Here is a 25,288-nt window from a genome sequence, read left to right as displayed (position 1 = left end):
ATGATCAGAGGAACTTCTTCTTCTTCCTCAAGTGACATCGTCTGAAGACATTTTTCCAGCTGAAAATCCATATCAGAACCCATAACCATAGTCGACAGATTCAATTTATGAAACACAATCGATGATTATGTCAATAACCGGACAGAAAACGTTGAAATCTCCGGTAAAAGCTCTGCATAGAAACTAGATCTGAGAGAGAAGTTCTTAAGCCCACAAGAAATTGGGACGACAGCGTTAGACAGCGAAAAAGAAACGGCAAGAAGAAAACAACGGTCGAATGACCAGGTAAGAGAGAGAAGAGAGCGTTTATATATTTTAATTTACACAGTTCTATATGCTAGTAACGCATTCAAACAGTACATTTTAGAATCAATAAAATAATAACATATTTTGAAAAAAGATAACCAAAAAATAAGTTTAATATGTAGGGGTCAAAAAACAAATAAAAAACTATAAAACATGTATCAAATAGTGTCAAACACATTTAAAAAGTAGAAAAAAATCACAAATTTTGAGGATAGTTACACAAGTGTGAATCATAAAAAGGGGCTCCAAAATACAATTTTAAAATTTAGAGGGTTCAAAACATAAAATTTAAAATTTAGAAGATTCAAAAGTAGACTATATATTACATAATTCTAAAACGTTGACCCTTCTTCCTTTATTCCCTCCGTCCATGGTTCTGACGAATGTACTTAACTATTGCATGCGTTTACTTTTAGGCCTTGAATGTATAGAAATTTTAAATTAGTTTTTAGCTTTTGGTTTTTAGATTTTAGTTATTGGTTTCTAGAGATTTGGTTTTTGGTTTTTGCTAAAAAGTTTAAAACATTTAAAAAAAAAATAATAATAAATTGAAAAATGAAAGAATAACACTAACAATTAGAAAAACTAAGATGGTTTTTGGTTTTTTTTTGTAAATGAGTAAAATCTGCAAAAAAACTAGACTCTTTATTTTTTTTAAAAACCAATTTTATAAAATCCTGAATGGCAAAAAATTCGTTTTTTTAAAAAAACTAAACCAAAATCTATTGAAAAACTTGTAATCATTCAAGACCTTAGTTTTTTCTCCTAGGAACATGATTTTAAAAGCTTTCTTTTGCGTTTACTTTTGTGTCTTCCTCACGTGATTTTGTAATATTATTTTGCTTTTTGACTTTTCTGCGTTCTCAAATATATTGTAATATTGTATCAATCAATTTGGGAAAGTAACACTCGTTTAATTTTTTCTTACGGTTGTTAGGTTGGATCAAAATCTTATTCACATTTTTTTTATCTAATATTAAATTATATATTTTTTAAAATAAAACGTTTTTACAATTTGTACAACATTTTTGAATACAATTAGCTGAGAGAAAACAATTAGAACCCAAAGTTAAACGACCATTTGGCTGCCACAACATCAACGAGGCGTACCCATGTTGGACCAGTTATCAAACCATAAAAAAGTGTGCCAGACTAGTCGTACTCTTTAGCGACCTAAAGAAGCTTGCTTCAACAAATTCATATAAACCTATTGCACCCATAGGGAATCACCTTTAGAAACTATTCGCCAGATTAGTCTTAAACAACAAACTATGTTAGCCTCTTGAAGTGACCTTTAACCTAAGACCAACCTCTGTTTTAAATTTGCAAACAACCTCCAAAGCAACCTTTGCCTTTCTAGAGTTCATATATGTCCCCGACCAAAGAAACCCAAAACACATGGAATTAAACTCATCAAGACACTCACTAGGCAAGCGACAAGCAGCCATCCAATTAAAACTTATAAACACTCCAAAGAACAAAATATATCAGGTTCAACCGACCAGCAAAGGAGAGATAGTGAGCCGTCCATGAGAAAATTCGCTTCTAAATCTGTTCCAATAACGGTGAATAGTCTGCAATTGTAAGACTTTTTCTGACCAAGGGGAGCCCCAAATAGCGAATCGGCAAAGATCCAGTGACATAAAGGAGATTTGCAGAATCAGAGCGATGTACTATATCCCCTACCATATACAGCGTAGATTTCTCCATGCTAATTGTTAGACCATATATCTTTCTAAATTGATTTAATAACGCTATAATTCCCCTCAATAGACCGTGCCTTTCAATATGAGAGAACCATAAGATCATCCACAAAGCTGAGATGAGTGAGGCCAAGATTTCGACACCGAGGATGATTACCCAAATAAGTGCTCACCTGCCGCTTTGTCAAGCAGTTTAGAGAGAACATCCATATTGATTACAAACAAATATGGAGAAAGGGAACATCCCTGAGAGCTTCTGAAAAAACATGCGAGTTCGCAATTGACTTGCATAGAGAATGAGGTTGTGGTTACACATAATATTATCCAGTAAATGAACATCGGCAGAAACTGTATTGCAGAGTGGACCTTAGAGAGAAAAGACCATTGAACTGAATCAGACGCCTTTGAAATGTCGATCTTAATAGCACACTGTCCTGAAATGGAGGCTTATGGTAGTCTTTAACGATTTCAGTAGCAAACAACACATTCTTTATCAACAAACAGTCGTTCACAAAAGCACACTAATTACTAGAAACAAACATCTAAAGCACCTTCACAAGTCTGTTAGCAATAATCTTCGAGATGACTTTATAGAACATATTACAACAAGAGATTGGTTTATAATCTTTCATCTCCTTCGTAGATACTTTTTAGGGATTAGCGCTAGAATGGTGGAGTTCATACCTTTTGGCAGAAAACCTTTGTAAAAAATGATTGAATCGCAAGGACAAACTCCGCTCCCAGGATGTCCCAAGTAGATTTGTAATTAAACTCCAAAGTGAATCCATCATGACCAGATGATTTATTATTCAGCATGGAGAATAGAACCTTTTATATTTTCTCACCCGAAACTTCCCTTGTTAATGCTTGTTGATCCACTGTATGAGCAGCGAAATGGCAATAAAAGCTCAAACTCCTCCATTGTGGAACCTTTAAAACCAATGGGGATAGTCTACAGAAACTCTCTAAAGTGTTGTTCAGCCTCAACTTTGATTTCATCCTCCCTTGCAACCACTCGTCCATCCTGACACTAAATCTTCTTAAAACAATTCAGAGCTGCCCGCAAAGTAGCCGTTCGATGAAAAGCTTTGTTATTCTTGCCCTCCACTTGCATCCAATGCAACTTTGACTTCTGTTTAAGGTATTTTTCTTACAACTCCGCCAAGAAATTCCATCACTTATAAGCTGCATTCTCCTCCTCCATCGCGGTGATGGGTTGGTCAAATTTGCTTGCTGTTTATGGCATAAAGTATCAAAAGTCTCTTTAGTCTTTAAAACCAGATACTCCAACCGACGCTTTGCCAAAAAGCGTAGAGCTGGCTTTAATCCTTTTAGCTTCTTTGAAAATCTGAAGAGTGAAGAGGTTGACAGAAACAAAGGTTGCATGTCCTGCCAGGAGGTGTGAACTAGTGGCCTAAACTCCTCCATCACAATCATTAAATTGAAAAACTTAATCGATTTACGCCTTTGAGCATGATTATCAACGTCACCCTTAACCATGATCCCACAGTTTAGATGATCAAAACAACCCTCAGCTGCAAACACGCTATACGCATGTGGATACAACCGCTCCCATGCAGCATTCACCATCACTCGATCCAACTTTTTGAGAATCAAATCATGATCCCTCTTACTACACCATATATATATGGTACCATAGAAGGCCATATATGAGAGGGAGCAGTTGTTGACCACTGCTTGAAAATCCCGCATACCACCAGATATTATCGGATTAACATCAACCTTAGAATGCTCCACCATGTGCAAAGTCTCGTTGAAATCATCAAATAAGAGCCACAAATTATTTTGGAAAATAGGCAAGTTATGGTGGTCTCTAAGCTTCTCCCATAAGACCTTACGAGCCTCCGCAATGGTTAAAGCATATACAAAATAGCAAAAGAACTCCTTTGTTTGACAATCGAGCTTCACAGAGCAAGTTATTAACTGATCACTTTTGTAGATTAGATCCAACCGCACTTTGTCCTTCCACATTACCAAAAGCGGCTCTGACGATTATATTCATAATTTCTCAAAACAGACCAACCAGGAAACAAGTGACTCCATAACCGCTTAGCCTTCGTTTCCCTAACCCGAGTCTCAAGCAGACAACCAAACTGAAATTTATTACCCTCCAACCACTTTTTATTATGGAATGTTTAGACCACGAACATTCTAACAGAACCCCGACATTAATGTTTCAAGAGAGACTTCTTACTCTGATTTTTAGGAAAGATCCCTAGCGGATTGAGTAGGAAGGTTTGAATTTTTCTGACGAGCAGTTTTTGTGCGTCAAAGCAAATAAGTCCGCAAAGGGACATCCGCCTGTGACTGTGATCCAAGCTTTGCAGCAGTCCTTGGTTGATGGATTGTGACCTGGTTGTCTTCCACCATTTTCTGATTAGCTACCTCCCTATACATCATGTTGGGATACATTCTCTTGAAATAAATTTGTTTCCTCATTAGCCTCTGCTGCCTCCCCCAAAACAGAGTATGACTTTTTCAAAAGAGAAACTGCTCCAAACTCGATTTTGTCCTGTCTTTCCGGGACTCCCACGACCAGATCTCAGAGTATTACACTTGTCCGTCTCATTCTCCTCCACTAAGGTCGGTGGAGTGGTTTCGTTGTTCTTATTAATCAGAATCAAAACAACTGCGAGACTGGCAGACCCTTGAGCCATAAGTGGAACAGAGCTAAGAGGCGTAGTCCCAACCGTAGCATGGAAAAGTGGCTGAGTTTGGTTATCAAGAACGACCCCAGAGGACAAGCAAGTGGAGTTAAGATGTCCCCATTTCTTGCAACTAGTACACCTTGGTGGAAGCCAAGGGTAACTGTAATGGAGTACGAAATCGAGTTCCCCTCTTCCTCTCCCATGAACACATACTTTGTAGGCAAATCCTTCATTAAATTTGTTTCAACCAAGATTTAAGCTTCATCAAAACTTACAAACGCCATTGTTTTAGGATTCAACCTAATAGGCAAACTCACAACACTCACAAGAAATTCCAGTCCCTTCTCCGTGAATAGTTTGTAGAACATTCTTAAGCATTACCCATAATGGAACTGACCTCATAGCTGGTTGAGCTTCCTCTGCTAAGGGATTCCACTTTGAAACAATCATAGGGAGATCCGCTATATTTCACATACCATGGTTCAACACCTATTGCCTCATTCCTTGATTTCGAATACAAAATTTAACCGTTGATTCATTCACAGCAAACACATCAATAACCGACGTCTGATCTCGTAGTCTCCAGATCTTATTCAACATCCATTTCGATAGAGAAGATGGGATCAATCGGTCTAGCATATTGATCAATTGTTCCTGTTTGTATGTCGAGAAAGGAGACTTCGTTTTCGAGTTTTTTTGCAGCATCAAGTGTTCTCACTAGCCATGCAGTTTTCTCAGCTAGATAACCCAACTTTGGTTCTTCCTTAGTTAATGCAACAACCAATTTATCATTTGAGCATACCTCCTCATAGATATCGTTTGTTGTCTCTTCAACCGTGTCAATCCAGAAAGTTTGACCATCAATGGTAGGTTTCTTAGCCGCCTTCTTATCACCAAATCATCTATATGCAGATCAATTTTTCCTTCATGGACATTTATCATCGGGCCCACAGTAGCAAGGAAAGGCCTTCCAAAGATAATGGGATCTTGAGGTTCCTCATCAAGCCTCAACACGATGAAGTCGATCAGTATATAGAAGTTTCCAATCTGAACTGGTAGATTCTCTAATTATCCTTCTGGACGTCGAGTAGAGCGATCATCTAAAACCAAACTAACATGTGTCAGTTTAAATGTGTACAGTACAAGTCACGTAGCAACAATTAATGGCATCTAACTTAGACTAGCACCAAGATCGCAGAGAAAATTGCTGAACTTAAAATCTCTAATTATGCAGGGCTGCGTAAATGACCTAGATCTCCACATTTTTCTGGCATATGGTTTTCAAGTATCACACTACGTACATGCGTGAGATACATCACTCCTTATTCCAAACTGAGATTGTTAGTGAGGATCTCTTTCATGTATTTCTGAAGCGATGGGTCCATTCTAAATGCTTCGATGAAAGGAAGCCTAACATGATGCTCTCCTACCAATAATTTCAGCTTCTCATACTCTCGTTCTTGGATGATCAAAGGTCAATTAAAACCTAATGTGCACTCAACCACGATCTAGGGGTGTCGTTGTAACACTTCAGGATCGAATCCACAAAGACCAAACTACTGCACTTTGAAACTATGAAGAACGAATATAGCTAAAGCAAAAAAAGAAGTTTGAGGAACAAGTAATAATTAAAAACGGAAAGTAAATAAGTTGTTTCTAAATCAAAAAAAGGAAATATTGAGCGCATGGAATCTATGGGGAATATAATCTCGGACTAAGGTAGTTAGATGGGGATGCATTAGACATCGTTTTAGAACTCAAATCACTGCTGTAAAACTAACCTACTTCTGCTGCGTTAGCTATCTATGCAACAAATTAACTAGACCGTAAACCATCGTTTGGATCTAGCAAACCATGTTTTCATTAAGTTTTCTTGTGTGTAGCCGTGATGAGGATAGTCCCTCAAATACTCCTTAAATCTTTCCCATGCTTAACAAAAAGAGTCCATACTACCTTCTAAGAAGGTGGTGATCTTGCTTCGTAGCTTGGCTGACAGAGACTTAGTGTAAAAATGATTTGCAAAAGCTGATATACACTGCTCCCAAGTGGTGAGTGATCCTGGATCCAAGAGATTTAGCCATCTCAAAGATTTTTCTCCTAAAGAGAATTGGAACAAAGTCATCATGAGATAGTCATACAAAATTCCATTAGACCATGTCGTACTGGTCAACCTCTCAAAGGCTTCAATATGGTCCAGAGGGCTCTCTAAGGGTAATCCATTAAACACTCGATTCTGAACCATATTAATGAGACTATGCTTAATCTCGTAATCTTGTCTCGCTGGAGCAGGAGGTTGAATCGCAGATCGATTCGCCAAAACCCTGTTGTGAGTACCTTCATCCGCGTTCCACTCTTGTGGAACCTGTCCTTGTGGAGCCTGTCTTTGTGAACATGGGGAGGGGGAACAAAAACCTCTTGAGGGTTATGCTGACGACCATCTGTATTATGTCCATCTGCCATCTTATCAAGCTCAACTTTTGCTTTTTTTGTTTTCTCGTGCTATCTCTTCATTACGCAATATATGTAAATCAATAGGCTTTTGACTTCTTGTTTGCATGCACCTGAAACACAAGAGAAAGAACACAAGAACTAATTAGTAAATTAAAATAAAAGAAATCTTAGACTAAACTTAAATCTAAAATCTCAAAGACAATCGTTTTGGTCCCCGGAAACGGCGCCAAATTGATCAAAGATCAATTAATAACCTAATGTTTACTCCAAATTGGTATCATTGTAACACTTTAGGATCGAATTCTCAGAGACCAAGCAATAACAATATGAAAATTAAATTTAGCTAAGAAAATGAAAAAGTTTTCTAATGAAAATAACTATCAAAAACAAAAAGTAAACAAGTGGTTTATTTCAATAGAGAAACATAGGGCGTAGAGAATCATCAGGAAATATGATCAAAAATTTGGATAATTAGATAGGGATGCATTAAACACCGTTCTCGAACTCAAATCACGGTTGTAAAGCTAACTCCTCTCGCAGCGTTAACTATCTAAGCAATGAATTAACTAGACCCTAAACTCTCGCTTGAATCTAGCAAACCAAGCAAGCCTTAACAAGTTCAAGTTTGATTTATTCACAAAGTGTCTTAGCTTCAACTCTCGTTGGCTAAGGGTCAACTTGCTCACCTATATTCTTTTCAAGCAACTCAACAACACTTTTGGTGTCCCGATGAATTAAACCTAAGATCAAAAACTAGGTAGCTAGTCTAGTTTCAGCGGTAAGAACAAAAATAGATGAAGAACAAAATAGATCAATCCCAAATCTAACACACATATGTTAGCTGATCATAAGTCCATTTTAAAACCTTGAACCCAACTGAAAAACTACTCAGACATGAAGAAACAAGAACAACAAATCAATGATGAAGAAAGCATAACTGATTTGCAAAAATATAGATTAAAAAAAGTTCAGAATTCTTCTCCAAATCAAGATCAAGAGTAGGAATAAATCTCCTCAAGCTTACAAGTGCTCAAAATCTGCGTAGAATAAAACTTATGTCTCTAACTTAAATACTAAAATAAAACCCTAAAAGTCAGTTTAAAACAATAAATTAAAAGTTGCTTTGGGTACGGGACCGGTTGACCCCAAGTGAGGACCGGTCGATCATGGGTGCTTCTTCTGCGTCTGCTCCATCTGCTTGCTAGACTGATCAGTCTTCACCATATTAGCTCCAAATGCATGTTTTCATCCCAAAACGTTTAGTTTACTTCCAGAGCAATCTAAAACCTGTAAAGCCTCATAAATGACAAAAAAAATATTCTAAAAGCATACTTTAACTCAATTAAAAAAAAAATCTCAAAACAAGTGAAAAAGCTATGGTTAAAACCCTATCAAAGATAAAGACATCAATTACCTAACCCTTTATTGAAGAAAAATGGTTTGTGAAGTTATATCATTAAAGTTGTTTGAAACCTTATTATTATCATCGTTAACATCTATATGAATGTTTGTCAGACTTGAATCATACCTTTTTATGAAGCTCGCTACTGCTCGCTGAATCAAATTCTCTTAATTTGGGGTAACACTTTTCTGAACTTATTTTCATCAATTTCTCTCCATGATATTGACTTGGATGGTATCCAAGGACACGAACGAGTAACTTGATGGTCATTTTAACCAAGTCTAAAAACTTACTGCCAATATAAATGATTTAGAAAAAGATGTCTCTATAAGTTGAAAACATATTCGAGTAGAGGAAAATGCCTCTATAAGTTGAAAAAATATCATATCAATGAATTTTTTATTTCTTTGAATTATCAGATAATACATCAAATTAATAAAAATCATCATATACTATATAATGCATATGTTGGGATTCTAATGTTTGTTAGGAAGGACATATATTATTCAATTAATGAAAGAAAAATGTGTCTAATGTCTCATATGGCCTAAAAGTTGTAGATTCATGGTCATATTATAAATAAAATTACGAAGCTTAACTTAACAAACATCCAAATTTAAAAATTTGTATCAGTTAAATTTACTTGGAATTTTTTAATTATATCAGATATAATATTATAGAAATTTTTGAAATATTAATAATAGTATAAGTATTTAAATTTATAAAGTTTAAAATATCACGAGACAAAGTTATATGGCATGACGGGTTTGGATGGACATTAATAAGAATTGAAAATATCATTAATTCAGTACTAATAAAAAAAGATAAATCATCATTTTATTATTTTATTAACACCATAATAGTACAATGTTGGACCTATCAAATTAAAAAAAAATTTATGATATGTAAAATAATATTATCCTAGACAAGTGTTTCTATTCCAGTGGTTAACAGTTCGAGAAAAAAGTAAGTAAGCCACTGGTATTCACCTTTATTGTCTTTTCACCAATTCCGGGTTTGAACCCAATTCATGCGTATAATTTGTAATGTTGTCAAAAAAAAAGAAATTGGTGAACAGTTCATTTCTGCAACATTTTCCATCAGAATTGATTTCACCAAATCGCGTTATACCTTGTAATAGAGATTGAATATGTATTGAAAATGTTTAGTATATATAAAAAACGAATATACCAGTTTTTTTTTGTTTCCCGCACGGCTTACAGAATTTACCACGTACGGGAGAAAAGGCGCAAGGAGACATGAAAATTTATCAAGCGTTCACATCACCATTATAACTTTTGGTCATATATGTATAATTACTTTTGTAGCCGAGCGACGACGACCAAGAAGACCTTAAAGGTTTAAACATAAAAATCATTGGTAAGATTTATATTATATGCCACCGATTATAAGTCTCCTGTTGATGGTAATACTGTGACTAAACAAATACACAAAAAAACAGGTGTTAATTTGTGGCACTCTCATAGTGTTCCGTGAAATTTGTGATTCCATGTACTCTGTACATAAATTCTCTACACATAGCTTCACAATGCAATAATCTCTCGTTAACACCTTCACAATGCATAGATCATAACTAAGTATTTCTTCCGAAAACAAGTTTTAGACCACCTCCAACAATAAGAGACTCATTTGAGTTTATTAAAATTAAAATATTAAATATTTTATTTATAAAAGAAAATTGACCAATAAAAGAGAAAGAAAAGAGAAGAAGGGTTTCTTAGAGAAGTTCTAAAATATCTAAAACAAGATAACATATATCACCGTTGGAGGTTCGATTTAGTAAGATGCTAATTAATCAAATGAAAATTTTCAAAGGTTTCAGTATAAGATTTTAGTAAACCGGAAACTTGAGTTCAAGACCAAAAACATCAGGACACATAAAGTGATAAAACATCAATTATTCACCCCTACAACTTGACGTCAACAATTATTTTCGCCAATATATACAGTAATATATCCATATCTTTACTATCTAGTCACGGACGAGGCGACGAGGAGACCACACAAAATAAAATAAAATATCAACAACATTTCCTCATGCATGTTATATAAGTAACTTCTCTATCGCTTGTTAACATTGTGGTTAACCACCAAGCACATTACACACACAAAAAAAATCACTATATACATAATTTCTATCAATATGTGGATCGTTTTCTCGAGTTTTCTTCTGCTCTTCACCATCATCACAAGTTCTCTTCCAAATATAACAACAGCGGCCTCTTCACCAGCTCTTGATCCAGACGAATGTATGAGAAGAATCTCCCATTTTGGAAAATTCTTACAAAACACAGACATAATAATAATCCGTATATATATATTTTTATATACAATCTCCATGTTTTATTTTTTTACTATTATATATATATATATATATATATATATATTAATGCAGTGAATGCGCTAAAGGAGATAGTTACTACACTTGGAATCACGAGACGATTGAACCTAAGCAATGGATACCCTTGTCCTAAAGGAAAACTGATGACCATACCAGAAATTGAGTCTGTTTCGGGGATGGTCAACACCATTGTTTGTGATTGTAGCTTCAACAAAAACGCCACATGTCATATTACAGAATTGTGAGTATTATAATTCTTCTGTATTCTCTTCGTTTGATCTTTTTCTTTTTATATCTTATTAATTTTCATTTACTTTTTTTTGCTGCATTATTAAACAAATACAGAACTCTCAGAACTATGAGTCTTCGTGGGAAACTTCCGCCTCAGTTGGTCAAGCTTCAATATCTCCGGACAATGTAAGTTTGGATTTATATGATTAATGGATGTTTTCCTATTTTGCAAGACATATTTGTATGTTAGGAGAAAATTGATTTTCCTACAAAAATAGGGAACCTAAATTTTAATGGTTTTTGTCAATTTTCGAAAAAAAATATATGAAATTTATACATGACTTGTTTTTTTGTTTGGGTAAAACTCATAAATAACACAAAAAAAAAAGTTTTGTTCCAAATTTATCGTACCATCTTTAAAGTTCTAAACATAGCATCATGTTTTAAGTTTAAAGTTTTGAAATTAAACCTTAAAGGCTAAACCCTATCTCTTAAAAATTATACCCCTAAATGTAAAATATTCAATCCAAATCTAAATACTTTTTTTTTTAGTTTTTTTTTTAAAATAATGTAATTGTGTCAATTAATGCTATTTTTGAAAGTTTGTTGGACCAGGGGTGTGTTATAATTTCCTACAAAACTTGTTTTAGTATTACTAGGTTTTGAACCCAGGCTACGCGTAGGTTTATTTTATATATTTTAGTGAAAATTATATATAATTGATGAGAGTTATGAAATATTATCTTATAGAAAACTTTAAGTTACTATTAAGGAAAAACTTTTATTTCAAATACACAATTTTTATAAAATATAATATTTAATAATACTTAAATTTTTTATTTTTCTTATAGAGTTTAAATATTATGTTATATTTAAAATTTAGATGTAATTTAAATATTTATAACATTTTAATTTTTTAGAGTAAAATATTAATGACACTTAAACTTTTGATAGAGTATAAATATTTATAATTTATAATATTTTTAAATATTCTATAATGTTTAAATATTTATCATATTTTTGAACTTTTAAAATTTTTGTTAATTACAATATTTTAAACTTTTAAAAATTTTAAATTTGGACGCCTGATAAATCAAGCATCCGGCTCATTCATAGTTGGAATTATATTATACTTATTTATAATGGTTCTAAGTCATTTTCCACAAAATTTCTAGCTGATGTGGGATGTTGTGCATACAATTATTTATAAGAATTTTAATATAGAAATTTTACTAATTTCAAAAATGTTAAATATTGAGATGTCTGATTTCGATTGGTCGCTTTAAAAATCTTAATATAGAAAATTCTAGAAATTTACAAAATGTAAATCAGTGACATGTCGAATCTTTGTTGGTTGTTTAAAATCCTAGATGGATGCCTTAAGGAGCTTAACTCCTACTTTTATTTAGTATTTAGTATAGATTTGAGGGTATTTGTTTTTTTCCATTTTTAATCAAGCTCTTAATTGTTTTTTACGTTGGTTTTTTCCTTAACAGGTTTTTAGTTTGTATAATTATGAGTAACCGATTACCAGTAAATTGTGATTACAAGTACTCATCATTACAATAGTGTAAAGCTTACTTTAAAAAAGCTAAAGCTATATTATATTCTAAATAAAAAGCTAAAGCTAAATTAGATTAAAAAAGCTAAAGATTGCTTTAAAAAAGCTAAAGCTTACTTTAGTTTCATGATGATATATATAAAGCATTAGATAATTCTGATATACAGGATAGAAACTTTATAAACAATCCAAAACATGATATATGTCATAATCACGTTAAGGATCGATGCTTTATTTACTCCTCAGAAGTATCGCATTGTACCAAAACTACATAAACTATGATCTCATCTCAAATATTCTCGAATCATAAGTTCTCAACTTCTTTCTACCTGAATCAAAAGTTTTCATATATTTCTCTATATACCTGGATTTAACGGTTTATGAACCAAATTCGATAGTGTGACAACCCGTCTCGTGGACCCCACTAGCCCCTCGCTAGCTTGCCCCCATAAGCCCTAAGCTGGCCTTGTAGGGCATCGATCATAACCCCTCACTTTGGACATCCAAATCTACCAGTAGGTTATTGGTGCGCCAGGCGTTTCTCGAACTCTGGTCCCCACCCTTTAACAACTTTTCCACAGGACAAACTGTCACCAATTGATCTGTATAGGATAGATGCCTTATTAAGGATAGATGTCTTATTTACTCATCAGAAGTATCGCATTGTACCAAAACTACTTAGAACTATGACCTCACCTCAGATATTCTCGAATCGTAAGTTCTCAACTTATTTCTACTCGAATCATGATTTCTCATATATTTCTCTATATACCTGGATTTAAATGGTTTACGAACCAAATTCGATAGAAAACACACATAAATCAGGTATGAAACCAATTTTAAAACGGTTTACCGTTCCAATTCCCAAATTACAAAATCGCTTCTCAATTACTCGGTCAAACAGCTCTTGTTTCAGTACCGGAATCATTGACATTATCCAGAAGAGAAAACTCTAGATTTTGACCAAATACATCAACCACCGACTAATCTTCGAAACTTATAACGCTACTAACTGTAGAATTACTTTTGGAACCTCCATCAGTGTATCCATCCTCGATTAATTTAGCGGGCTTTATATACTTTGATTCCATTTCATTGCATCCGATAACTTCCATTTCATTTCATCTGATAGCTTCCATTAAAGAACCTGCACGAATAAAAGACCCAAAATAGATCGGCAAAATTATATCAGAAATTAAAATCAAAGCTTAAAACTTTTCATAAAAACATCTAAATTTTCTGTAGATATAATGTTATTTACTTAATTAGCTGTTTTATTACATTTCAAAAATAATAATTCTTTTGACATAATTTTTGTTATTTTTTTTAGATTTGTTATTCACTATTTCTTGATTAATAATAATATACATGCTTAATGAATTATTTTTTTGTTAATAAATGTCAAAATCTAATTGAGAACATGCATATAATATAATTCGCCTACAATGGAAAATATATTAGTTCTGTTAATTTTTGTTTTTGATTTAGGAAATTTTTTTATACATACAAAAAGGTAAATTTTATGTAGATTTAATGTCATTATCTTAATTAGCTGTTTTGAAAAAATAATAATTTTTTATGTTATTATCTTAATTAGCTGGTTTGAAAAATAATAATTTTTTGACACATGTCAACATATCATCAGTATATTTGACACGTGAATGATCATGTTAATGACTAACTTTGAAAACTCAACTTTATATAATACTAGATAAGGACCTGCCCGATGTGCGAGTTTAAAATTTTGTAAATAAAATTAAATTTAACAAAAATATGTTAAAATTTGTTATATGTTATTTATAATTTTTTTGCTATAATACACTGATTTATATCCATTTACAAATATTTGATGTATATTACCATTAAAGTGTATTTTTTACACCTAAATATATTGTATGTTACAAATATATTCTTTACCACCACCTAAAAATGTCTATATGAATACATTAAGCTAACTATTATATATCTCTTTACTTACACTTTTGTATAGGTTTTTTAATTACAAAAATTGTTAGCTCAAAAAATATATTACATAGTATACTAATCAAGGATGTATCGTCACAATAGTGTATGACCAACCATGTAGAGAACTTCGGCTCCGCCCTCCTCCCTCCCTTATGGAGAGAACATTGTGTCCAACCTCAGCTACCATGGAGAGAACCTTGCCTCTGTCTTCCTCCCTTGGGGAGATAACCATGCGTCCAACCTCCTCTACCTTCTTTTCTTGGAAAGATAACCTTGCGTCAAACCTCCTCCACGATAGAGAGAACCTCGGCTCTACACTCCTCCTATGTGGAGAGAACATGTACACGTATTTTAGCTATCTCAAAATGGTTTGCTCCAACAACCAAAGAAACTAAAGACCCTATTCTAACATCACAAAAAATATTTTGATAGTAACTAATGATAAATTTCTTTCGTGGAAGCTTCTTTGACATACTATGATGTAGCCTCTGTCTCTGTAACGCCCTGACAGCCACCTTCTTTACTGGGCCCCACGTCCACTTCCGACCTATGGGCCTATCCATATCCGACGGGCAGTTTGTTACATCTGGGTGTCTTTAAATACTTTAGCGACCCTACAAATCACCACATGATCTTTTCATGTGTTTTGTCATCACTCTTACAGTTCCTACAATCACTTCCGAGAAGGTCACCCATCCTGAAACTACTCCAACTCAAGCACGCTTAACTCTGGAGTTCTCTTAGCACCCTAGACTGAAAATATAAGTGCACTTTGGTGACATAGGTTGTCAAATCAATTCTTTTAAACCTTTTTGCAAACAAGGGTGTCACAGTCTCCGAGCTCCTATGGATCTTTCAACAACGATTTATGTATTTCCAATCTATCTATCTATGTTTTTGGTAAGGTTGTATTTGATTAGCCTATTTTATCAAAGCATTATGTTTTTGTAAAAACTATTATTTTACATCTCAATATACTCAATTTTGGACCCATTAAATTTTTTTTACCAATAAAACAAAGTCGAAAGCAGTGTTTTTGAATAGATTATTTTGTTAGATGAAAAATATGAGATGATCTATGTTTATATAGAAGTGAGTATTTACAAAATTTAGAATTAATAGTTAACTGTATATTTTCCGTAATCCATTTTCTATTGTTTTTGTAGAATTAATAACTTAGAATTAAAAATAAGTAAATAATGTTATAATTTTGAATTTTATGAAATATATATATATATATATATATATATATATAATCTTCTTATAATTTTTTTTTTAACTTTTAGTTTTTGTAATTTTTTGATAATTATCTTTTTACATTATTAATATTGTTTAAAACAAAATATTTTGTACTTTGTTAAAAATTCAAATCTCTCTTATTAAAAATTAACTTTTACACATTTCAAAATCTTGTTAATGGCTAACTTTCAAATCCAACTTTATATAATAAGATAACATTTCAATTATATGAAATTATTAAAACGATTTATATATTCATTAAAATTTCGTATAAAAACAAGAGAATTTGTTAAAAATACCCTTTTTGATATACCCCTTTTCAAAAATACCCCATTTTTTGGTCATTTTAATTTTTGCCCTCCTTTAATTTTTAATGACTTTTTTACCCTTAGACGAAAAAAAAATTCAATAAAAAGAAAAACAAAATTTTCCCGTCAAAAGAATTTCTGACATATTTTCCCGCCAAAACAAAATTCAAAAAAATTTCTCGCCAAAAAAAAATTACAAGGTTTTATAAGGTAGAAGCCTTAGGGCTTCTCCATCAAAGGATTTAACCAAAGTTTGTTAAAACATATTTTATTCTTAATATTAGAAAAAAGTGAAATTAAGAACTTATTAAAAAACTTTATTATTTCATGGGTCAGGTTGTTATATTTGGAGTTCTTAATTAAAATTTCTTGTTCTTGATTAAAAGAGATTTGTTTGCCTGATTCTGTTTTTTCTTGTTCTTTACCTAAGCTCCAATGCACTTGTATTCAATCATAGATAGCTCAAATGAATTGGGAGAATTGAGCCTATTCACATCATGTAGAAAATCAGCAGCAGGAGATGGCAAATGAGATACAAATACTAGGATTATATTAACACACTTTCAAGCATCAAGTATTGATAACCTAACAATCTCAGACTTTGACAATAAGTGAGAACCAAAATAATCAATCAATATGTCACAAACAAGATTGTCTTTGGTCTGATCAACTTGAGCTGCATAATTGCTAAACGAACGCTCACTAGTAGTAGCAATAGTTCTTGACATTGAGCCTGAACCAACGTGGTAAAGGATATACACAAGAACGGAGGAGACCACAACTAAGTATTGATTTCACATCACCACACACATATATTAACATTCATCAAACACTTACAAAAGAATCAGATTCTTATTCTAAATCAAAAACAAGGTTTCTTATCATCAAACAAAGTATTCAATGCAAAGTATTCAAACAAACAGATCAATTTCAAATTCCCAAACAACTATCATCATAATTTCGCTAGCATCAATTCCAATTTGTAGAACCCTAATTTCTTCTCACATCCATAAAACTCTAATTCATGTAGATCTAGAAGTGAAATCAAAGAAATCATTACCCAGCTTTTTCGATTATTTCACCTCTCAATTCTTCGCTTCTTCTCCAAAGCTTTTGCCATCGATCAATGCAGAGACGAAAGAGAGAGGACAACAGAGAGAATAAAAAAAAATCTTTTCAATCAAAATTTGACACACACGGGTTTCTAAATGAATCTAAAACATCTTATCTAACGATCGATGCTTAGTAAAAGTAAGTTGTTTTCATTATTTTTATTCTGTTTTATTATTAGCAAACTTATAAGAAACTTATAAGATGCATTGATGGAGGTGACCTTATAAAAGCTTTATAAACGCTTTTACAAAAATTTTAAAAGAATTTTAAAAGCTCTTTTTAAACACCTTTTAAACGCTTTTAAAAGAATTTTAAAAGGTCTTTTTAAACACCTTTTAAACGCTTTTAAAAGGTTTTTAAGCATCTTGTAAACAATTTTACAAGGTTTTTATAAGGTTTTTAAACACCTTGTAAATGATTTTACAAGTTTTTTAAAAGCGTTTAAAAGGTTTTTAAAATGTATAAATTTCAAAAAATTTGGCGGGACAATTTTTCGATTTTGGCGGGAAATTTTTTTTTTTGGCGGGAAAATTTTTATTTTTGGCAGGAAAATTTTTCATTTTTGGCTGGAAATTTTTTTGATTTTGGTGACTGTACATTCTTGTTGTCATTCAAAGAAAAGGTAATTTGTTCATTTTGTACCTAAAGAGGGGTAGTCTTAAAAAAGGTAAACATGGAAGGGTATTTTTTTAAAAAAACATAGAAAATGGGGTATTTTTGAAAATGCCCCTAAAAACAATCACAATTTATGCCTTCATGAATTTGATAATCAATAGTTACGGACCAAAAATCTTTGAATGTATTTTAAAACTAATGGACAAAATAGGTAAAATTGTGATATGCATGTAAAATTGAGATAGTAGTTAATCTTTTTTTGTTTCACGTTGATCTAATAGAAAGGAAAAAAAAACTTCACAATTTCTCTTATAAATTAAATAGTTACACATTTGAAGAAAATAAATCAAAAAAAACAACTACAAACATTTTAGGCTTCATAAATACTCCAATACTTTACTCCAAATATAAATGGAGAGATACAGAGAACCTGTACGTAGCACTATAGCCAGAGAATTGTGATCAACGAGAGTGATGGGCAAATATTCTAACTCGTTTTTGTTCTTGTTTGCAGAGGCTTGGCCCGAAACTACCTTTCGGGCACAATCCCGATGGAGTGGGGTTCAATGCCATACCTTACGAAAATGTTAGCTCCTTCTCTCTTCTTTCTTCCCGATGTTTCTTTATCTTCATGTTTTGCATGCCTGTACGTATTTTGATTTTGATTTTTTTTTATTTTCTCCCAGCTCGCTCGCCGCTAATCAGTTGTCTGGAAAGTTACCACCTGAGTTGCAAAATCTCAAGAATCTGACGTTTTTGTACGTCTCTAATAGTTCCTCANGTTTTAATTATATTTTTGGAAAACGGATGTAAATATTATTAAAAGCTAATGACAAATAAAGGAAATAGTGTCTGGAGCTATGTGAGTGCGATATGTCAGCATTTTGTGTGGGAATGCTTCTCTATTAATATATAGGAGATTGCTCATAAAACTTGTTTTAGTATTTGAGGGTATTTGTTTTTTTTTCCATTTTTAATCAAGCTTAGCATAGACAAGTTTTTTACGTTAGCTTTTTTACTTAACAGGTTTCTTCTAGTTTGTATAATTATGAATAAATTATGCCTTACAAAAAGCTTTATTTTTAAAGTAAAGCAACCGATTACCAGTAAGTTGTGACTTTAGGTGACTTCAAGGTTGACAGTCTGAAATTTTGTCTAAGAGTTTACATTTAAAGTACAAAAACGTGCAAAACAAAATAAAAAATTACAGTTAAAACGATACTACTTGTTTAAAAAACGTATGAATATACGTATATTCATACATGCTGTAAGAGTTTTTGTCAGCAGTTTTGATTTTATTTTATTTAAAAAACATTATAATTTAATATTCAATCTTCATGAAAATAATAAACATATATGAAATATATTTAGATATATATTCCAAATATCTGATATTATTAAATTTATTTATATATTCATTAAAATTTCGTATAAAACAATCACAATTTATACCTTCATGAATTTGATAATCAATTTTTAAACGGGTGATTCATAATTAACTACCAAAAATCTTTGAATAGATTTTAAAACTAATCGACCAAAAAAAGCTCCACAATTTCGCTTATAAGTTAAATAGTTACACTTTTGGAGAAAATAAATCAAAACAATCGACTATACCAATATTTTAGGCTTATAAATACTCACAATACTTTACTCCAAATATAAATGGAGAGATCAACAGAACTGTGATCAACGAGAGTGATGGGCAAATATTCTAGCTCGTTTTTGTTCTTGTTTGCAGATGCTTGACCCGAAACTACCTTTCGGGTACAATCCCGATGGAGTGGGGTTCAATGCCATACCTTACGAAAATGTTAGCTCCTTCTCTCTTCTTTCTTCCCGATGTTTCTTTATCTTCATGTTTTGCATGCCTGTACGTATTTTGATTTTGATTTTTTTTTTTTTTCTCCCAGCTCGCTCGCCGCTAATCAGTTGTCTGGAAAGTTACCACCTGAGTTGCAAAATCTCAAGAATCTGACGTTTTTGTACGTCTCTAATAGTTCCTCATCTGTATGGTGCCTTTTAATTACATCTAACACATTAGAGTAAAAATTTCAGAGCGGTTGAAGCCAACAATTTCTCTGGTACGATTCCTGATGAGCTTGGTAATTTGACCAACCTAATAACATTGTAAGATCCCTTATGCATCTTAACCATTTGTGAAAAAAGCAGAATATATATATATAGTCTTTTTTTGTTTTTTTTTTTTTTTGGGAAAAATACAGTTTTGATCCTTTTTGTGAAACCGTGTTTTGCAGGGAACTTGCGTCCAATCAATTTACTGGAAGCCTTCCTACCTCTTTCGCTAAACTAGTCAACCTTGAGAAATTGTAAGTTGTTGCTCTACTTCGCTATGAAACAGTTTTCAAAAGGCTTTTTGCCTTTTTAAATGGAAATGCTCTTCTTAAATAATTAGACTTGAAGATGATTAACACATGAATACATGTTGATTAGGATTTTTGCTTTGAGAGTGTTCCTCACTGTAGGTATGGTACTTAAGGATGTGAAGAGATAGTCCAGAAGATAAGTTTAACAAAGCTCTAAACTAGTTCTGTTTGTTTTCATTATGCAGTAGGATATCTGACAATAACTTTACTGGCACCATCCCAGAATATATCGGCAACTGGTCTCGTCTTCAAAGGCTGTAAGATTGTCCATCATCACTATTTCTAATTAATCTCCTATATAGTTTGTGTTTCTGTGTCATTCTAACATGTGTTGTCGGTTATGATTTACAGAGATATATACGCATGTGGACTGAAAGGACCTGTTCCTGATGCAGTGGCCCGCCTAGAAAATCTTACTGAACTGTAATGAACTATTTTCAATATAGATTACCAAAACTAACATTGAAATTATACTGACGTTTCGAGCAATATGCAGGAGCATTAGTGATACGACTGGGATAAACTCGTTTCCAAAACTACCTAACAAACTCAAACATCTGTATGTTTTTTTTTTACCTATGAAGCTTTATGTGTCTCGTCTTGAGGCTTGATTTCATCTGAGCGAGGATGTTAAACTTAAACTCCTCCGGTTGTTACAGGATTTTGAGGAATGTGAATTTGTCTGGTCCAATTCCTCCTTACATATGGGATATGACAACTCTAAAGACTCTGTAAGTTTCCTTGATTACATTTTAAAAGTGTTTGTAACTTTGAAACATATATCCAAACTAGCTTTTTTTTTTAATAAAAAAAAAAAGCTTGTTTAAGTTTACTTGCGGAGTAGTTTTGCGTAGGACTAAGTGTGTATAGTGTACGTTTTATTTCGGTGAGAACTGAGAAGTGTGTATAGTGTACTGTGTAGTGTGTACATAAAACATTGGTTTGGGCCCCTATTTTATGAGTTTTGTACTTTTTGTATGTGGCATCGATAGAGAAAGATAACTTGTTGTTAGAGATAGGCAAGTATGAGAAAAATATATTTATGAATGTTTGCAAAAACTATAAATAAGCAAATTCATTTATTATTATTATATACGTAATACGTGGTTTGCTGCAGTGATTTATCGTTTAACAAATTGACTGGTGAAATTCAACTACAAAACCTTCCAAAAAAGACGTAAGTGCTATAATCTTTGTCTTTCGAAGCCTTTTAATGTGAACACGTACAACAGAACTACTCTGTATAATTTATTTACCGTTTAACATGTTCTTTTAGCTATTTGACTGGCAATTTGCTTTCTGGAAACATTGAATCTGGTGCTTTGAGCAACAGCAAATCTTATATGTACGTTCCAGGCCTTAACTTGTTTTGTATGTATAGCTTGATTATTTTTCTGCCATGCATGTCAACTAATATATCTTCTTGTCGGTTTTTCTATGTTTGGTGAATCTTCACAGCGATCTCTCTTATAACAATTTCTCATGGTCGTCTAACTGCCAGGAGAGGTACGTACGTGCATGAAATTATGGTAGAAGTGATAGTTCTGTTTTCTATATATTTATTTGTTTATGCTCTCACTTTCTGTTGAATGATCAGTAACATTAACAAATACCGGAGCTCATATTTGAAGAACAATTTGTAAGTACACTCTTCTTCTCCAATTTGCTACAATAACAAATCAAGCTTAACAACATCTTACTTTCATATATGGCAATAATTAAATAGTATTTTGAGATGCCTAATTATTTTGATCGCCTTGTCATACAGAACTGGGATTCTTCCATGGGCGGCTCCAATCCAATGCAACAAATGTAAGTTTGTACTGAGCTAGCCGCTCTGATTTATATCTCTCTAACATGCATTAGTTTTTTAACTACTGATGGTAATACTTATTATATGGATTGTAGATCAGCGATCACTGCATATAAATTGTGGTGGAGAAAATGTAACTATCACAAACTCCTTTGGTAAAACAACTTATCAAACTGATAACAGTCGTCAAACCACCTCTGCATCAAATCAGCACTTCGGAAACTGGGGAGTCAGTAACACAGGTGACTTTACCGATAATGGAAGTAAGGATGATGTGTACTCCATTTCAAATACTTCAACACTATCTGGAGATTATCCTCATGATCTTTATAAGACTGCACGTCGATCTGCTCTCTCTCTCGTTTATTATGCGTTTTGCTTGGAAAATGGAGCCTACGATGTGAAACTCCATTTTATGGAGCTTCAGTTTTTAAACAACGAACTATACACTCATGTCGGTAGGCGCATATTTGATGTCTATGTTCAGGTAAAACACAAACATATACTGAATATATAATTTAACTTTTTGTAATCATATTTGAAAATAATTAAGGTGCATGGAATTGGAAGTCACATTATTTTATATTATCTCACTTGTTAGGATGAATTGGTTTTGAAAGACTTTAACATCAAAGAGGAGGCTAACTATACTCTGAAGCCTGTTGTGAAAAGTATGAATGTCAATGTGACGGATCATTTGTTAGAGATTCGGTTTTATTGGGCAGGGAAAGGGACAACCCTTATTCCTGAAAGAGGAAATTATGGTCCCCTTATCTCTGCAATTTCCTTGTGTCATCACAGTAAGTAGCCTTCTCCTCAGCTCGTCAGACTTCAGTTTACTTAACAATCTCAATTCTCTGCTTCAGTGACCTTACTTTAGTATTCATCATCTAAAATTTCAGGTCTGGAGCCACGTTGTGGAGGTCCAAAAACAAAACAAAAAAATACTTAAAAAAAAAAATCTTTCTATAATGGATAACAAAAAAAAAACATATTTACACTTATGTTGTGTCTCATTTTGCAGCGGAGAAAATAAAACATCCCATGAATTACCTCCTAATTATGGGGGTTTTGGGTGCCTTTGTAGCAATTCTCTTGGCTTTGGGAATATATGCTAGGAGAAGATGGATTAGACACAATAAAAAGAAAGAAAGAGGTATATATGAAACCATTTCGTATTAGCATTAGCATTAGTAATGTTTTTCGGTTGTGAACGTGATCACACAGATCTGAGAGCCGAGAGTCTACAAACGGTTTGCTTTACTTGGAGGCAACTACAAGCTGCAACAAACAATTTTGATGAAGCCAACAAACTCGGAGAAGGAGGTTTCGGATCTGTATTCAAAGTATGCTAAATGATCATAGACCAAGTTCTTCTCAAACCGTAGGCACATACCTGAGAGAATATGGCATTAGTAGGAAGGTTACTGATATGAGAAACTTATATATTGCAGGGAGAACTGTCGGATGGAACTATGATAGCAGTCAAGCAACTTTCTTCTAAGTCATGCCAAGGAAACCGCGAATTTGTGAATGAGATAGGAATGATCTCAGGTCTGAATCATCCAAACCTTGTCAAGCTTTATGGTTGCTGTGTCGACAAAGATCAATTGCTGCTCGTGTATGAGTACATGGAAAATAACTCTCTTGCTCTTGCCTTGTTTGGTAATTTAAATGCATGAATGTTTCTCATTACATTTTTAAATCAAGCGTCAATGTTATTATATGTAATGTAGTGTAATATCACTTTGGTTAACATCCATTTCCAGGAAAGGGTTCCTTGAAACTGGACTGGAAAGCAAGACAAAAAATCTGTGTTGGAATCGCAAGAGGTCTTGCATTCCTCCACGAAGGATCGACGATGAAGATGGTTCACCGTGACATAAAAACAACTAATGTGCTTCTAGATGCCGGCCTTAATGCAAAGATATCTGATTTTGGGTTGGCTAGGCTCCATGAATCAGAAGACAGTCACATTAGCACCAAAATTGCAGGAACCATGTAAGTATATATAGAAGTAGAACGTAAAACTAAAACCGCATCATGGTTTAAAAAATACCTCATTCTTGGTTTCTCTAATGCTGCAGCGGATATATGGCTCCTGAATATGCATTATGGGGTCAACTGACAGAGAAAGCAGACGTTTACAGCTTCGGTGTTGTGGCAATAGAAATTGTTAGTGGAAAAAATAATGCGAAACAGAAGGGAAGTGTTGATCACGTCTCGCTTATCAATTGGGTAACAATGGAGCTTTTCTTTCTCTTTAGGCCATTCTGTATTAATTTCTTTTTCCATAACTTAACTTTAACCCCTTTTGTTATATCAAATCACAGGCATTGACGCTGCAACAGACAGGGGATATAATGGAGATCATAGATTCAAAGCTCGAAGGTGAGTTCAACAGCGATGAAGCCATAAGAATGATCAAAGTTGCTCTCATTTGCACAAACTCATCCCCTTCCTTGAGGCCAGCAATGTCAGATGCTGTTAAAATGCTCCAGGGAGAGATCGAAATACCAAAGGTTATGTCAGATCCTGGTTTATATGGAGAAAACTGGAGCATGTCAAAGCTGAGTGACTTTGATACACATGGTAGCTCGAGCACGTCTGGTCTGACCGACCAAACAACAACAACAACAATAAAATCCTCTGTTTCTGATCTCTACCCATTATACCCACAATCCGTGATCCAAACTCCAACCGTAGAATAACCATCCTCGTCTCAGTAAAATCAAAAGCTGTGCACGTTACCTTTTTTCTTATTACTTTATGAGAGGCTTGTGAGGTTATATTCCTAAAGTTATAGTTATATCACTAAATTTGTCTGGAGCTGTACTATAAGCTAAAATTAATGTACGTCCAAAAGCACATGTATGTATCTCTTATGAATGTTTGTCAAACTCAAATCAAATATTTTTATGGAAGTCTCTTTGTTCTCACTTTGGTTGAACATTTCTTCCGAACTCATTTCCATTACAAATTGGATTGACTCGGATGACATAAAATGGAACATTGATTGGATTAACTATATGAATATGGTCATTTAAGCAAATCTAGAGTTTATTTTTTACATAAGTGACCCTGCAGAAACAATTTTCTTCATTAACTATATATATCATTTTTTTCTAAACATTTTTTCTATTGAAAAAGAATAAAAATTCGA

The 25,288-nt window shown here is 33.2% G+C and overlaps 1 protein-coding gene across 3 annotated transcripts; it reads left to right on the top strand.

Annotated features, from left to right (window-relative positions):
- On the top strand, window positions 10,562-25,066 carry LOC104777000 (probable LRR receptor-like serine/threonine-protein kinase At1g29720). Of its 3 annotated transcripts, XM_010501187.2 has the most exons (25): window positions 10,562-10,801; window positions 10,948-11,134; window positions 11,239-11,310; window positions 18,440-18,511; window positions 18,612-18,683; window positions 19,984-20,055; window positions 20,184-20,255; window positions 20,498-20,569; window positions 20,664-20,735; window positions 20,809-20,871; window positions 20,972-21,043; window positions 21,430-21,489; window positions 21,589-21,657; window positions 21,771-21,818; window positions 21,910-21,951; window positions 22,081-22,124; window positions 22,221-22,612; window positions 22,727-22,925; window positions 23,028-23,048; window positions 23,150-23,281; window positions 23,353-23,471; window positions 23,580-23,790; window positions 23,895-24,126; window positions 24,213-24,363; window positions 24,459-25,066. In XM_010501187.2, exons 1-25 carry the CDS (start codon window positions 10,696-10,698, stop codon window positions 24,834-24,836), a joined length of 3,030 nt encoding a protein of 1,009 aa, XP_010499489.1. In that variant the 5' UTR covers window positions 10,562-10,695; the 3' UTR covers window positions 24,837-25,066. The 3 variants fall into 3 exon arrangements, with proteins under 3 accessions (XP_010499489.1, XP_010499487.1, XP_010499488.1); XM_010501185.2 differs by lacking the exons at window positions 10,562-10,801; window positions 10,948-11,134; window positions 11,239-11,310; window positions 18,440-18,511; window positions 18,612-18,683 and adding exons at window positions 19,648-19,738; window positions 19,839-19,910; XM_010501186.2 differs by lacking the exons at window positions 10,562-10,801; window positions 10,948-11,134; window positions 11,239-11,310; window positions 18,440-18,511; window positions 18,612-18,683 and adding an exon at window positions 20,380-20,411.

The sequence above is a fragment of the Camelina sativa genome, chromosome 3, assembly GCF_000633955.1.
Source record: "Camelina sativa cultivar DH55 chromosome 3, Cs, whole genome shotgun sequence".
Taxonomy (NCBI): domain Eukaryota; kingdom Viridiplantae; phylum Streptophyta; class Magnoliopsida; order Brassicales; family Brassicaceae; genus Camelina; species Camelina sativa.
Note: the sequence above shows the minus strand (reverse complement) of the source record. Positions and strands in the feature narration are given on the sequence as shown.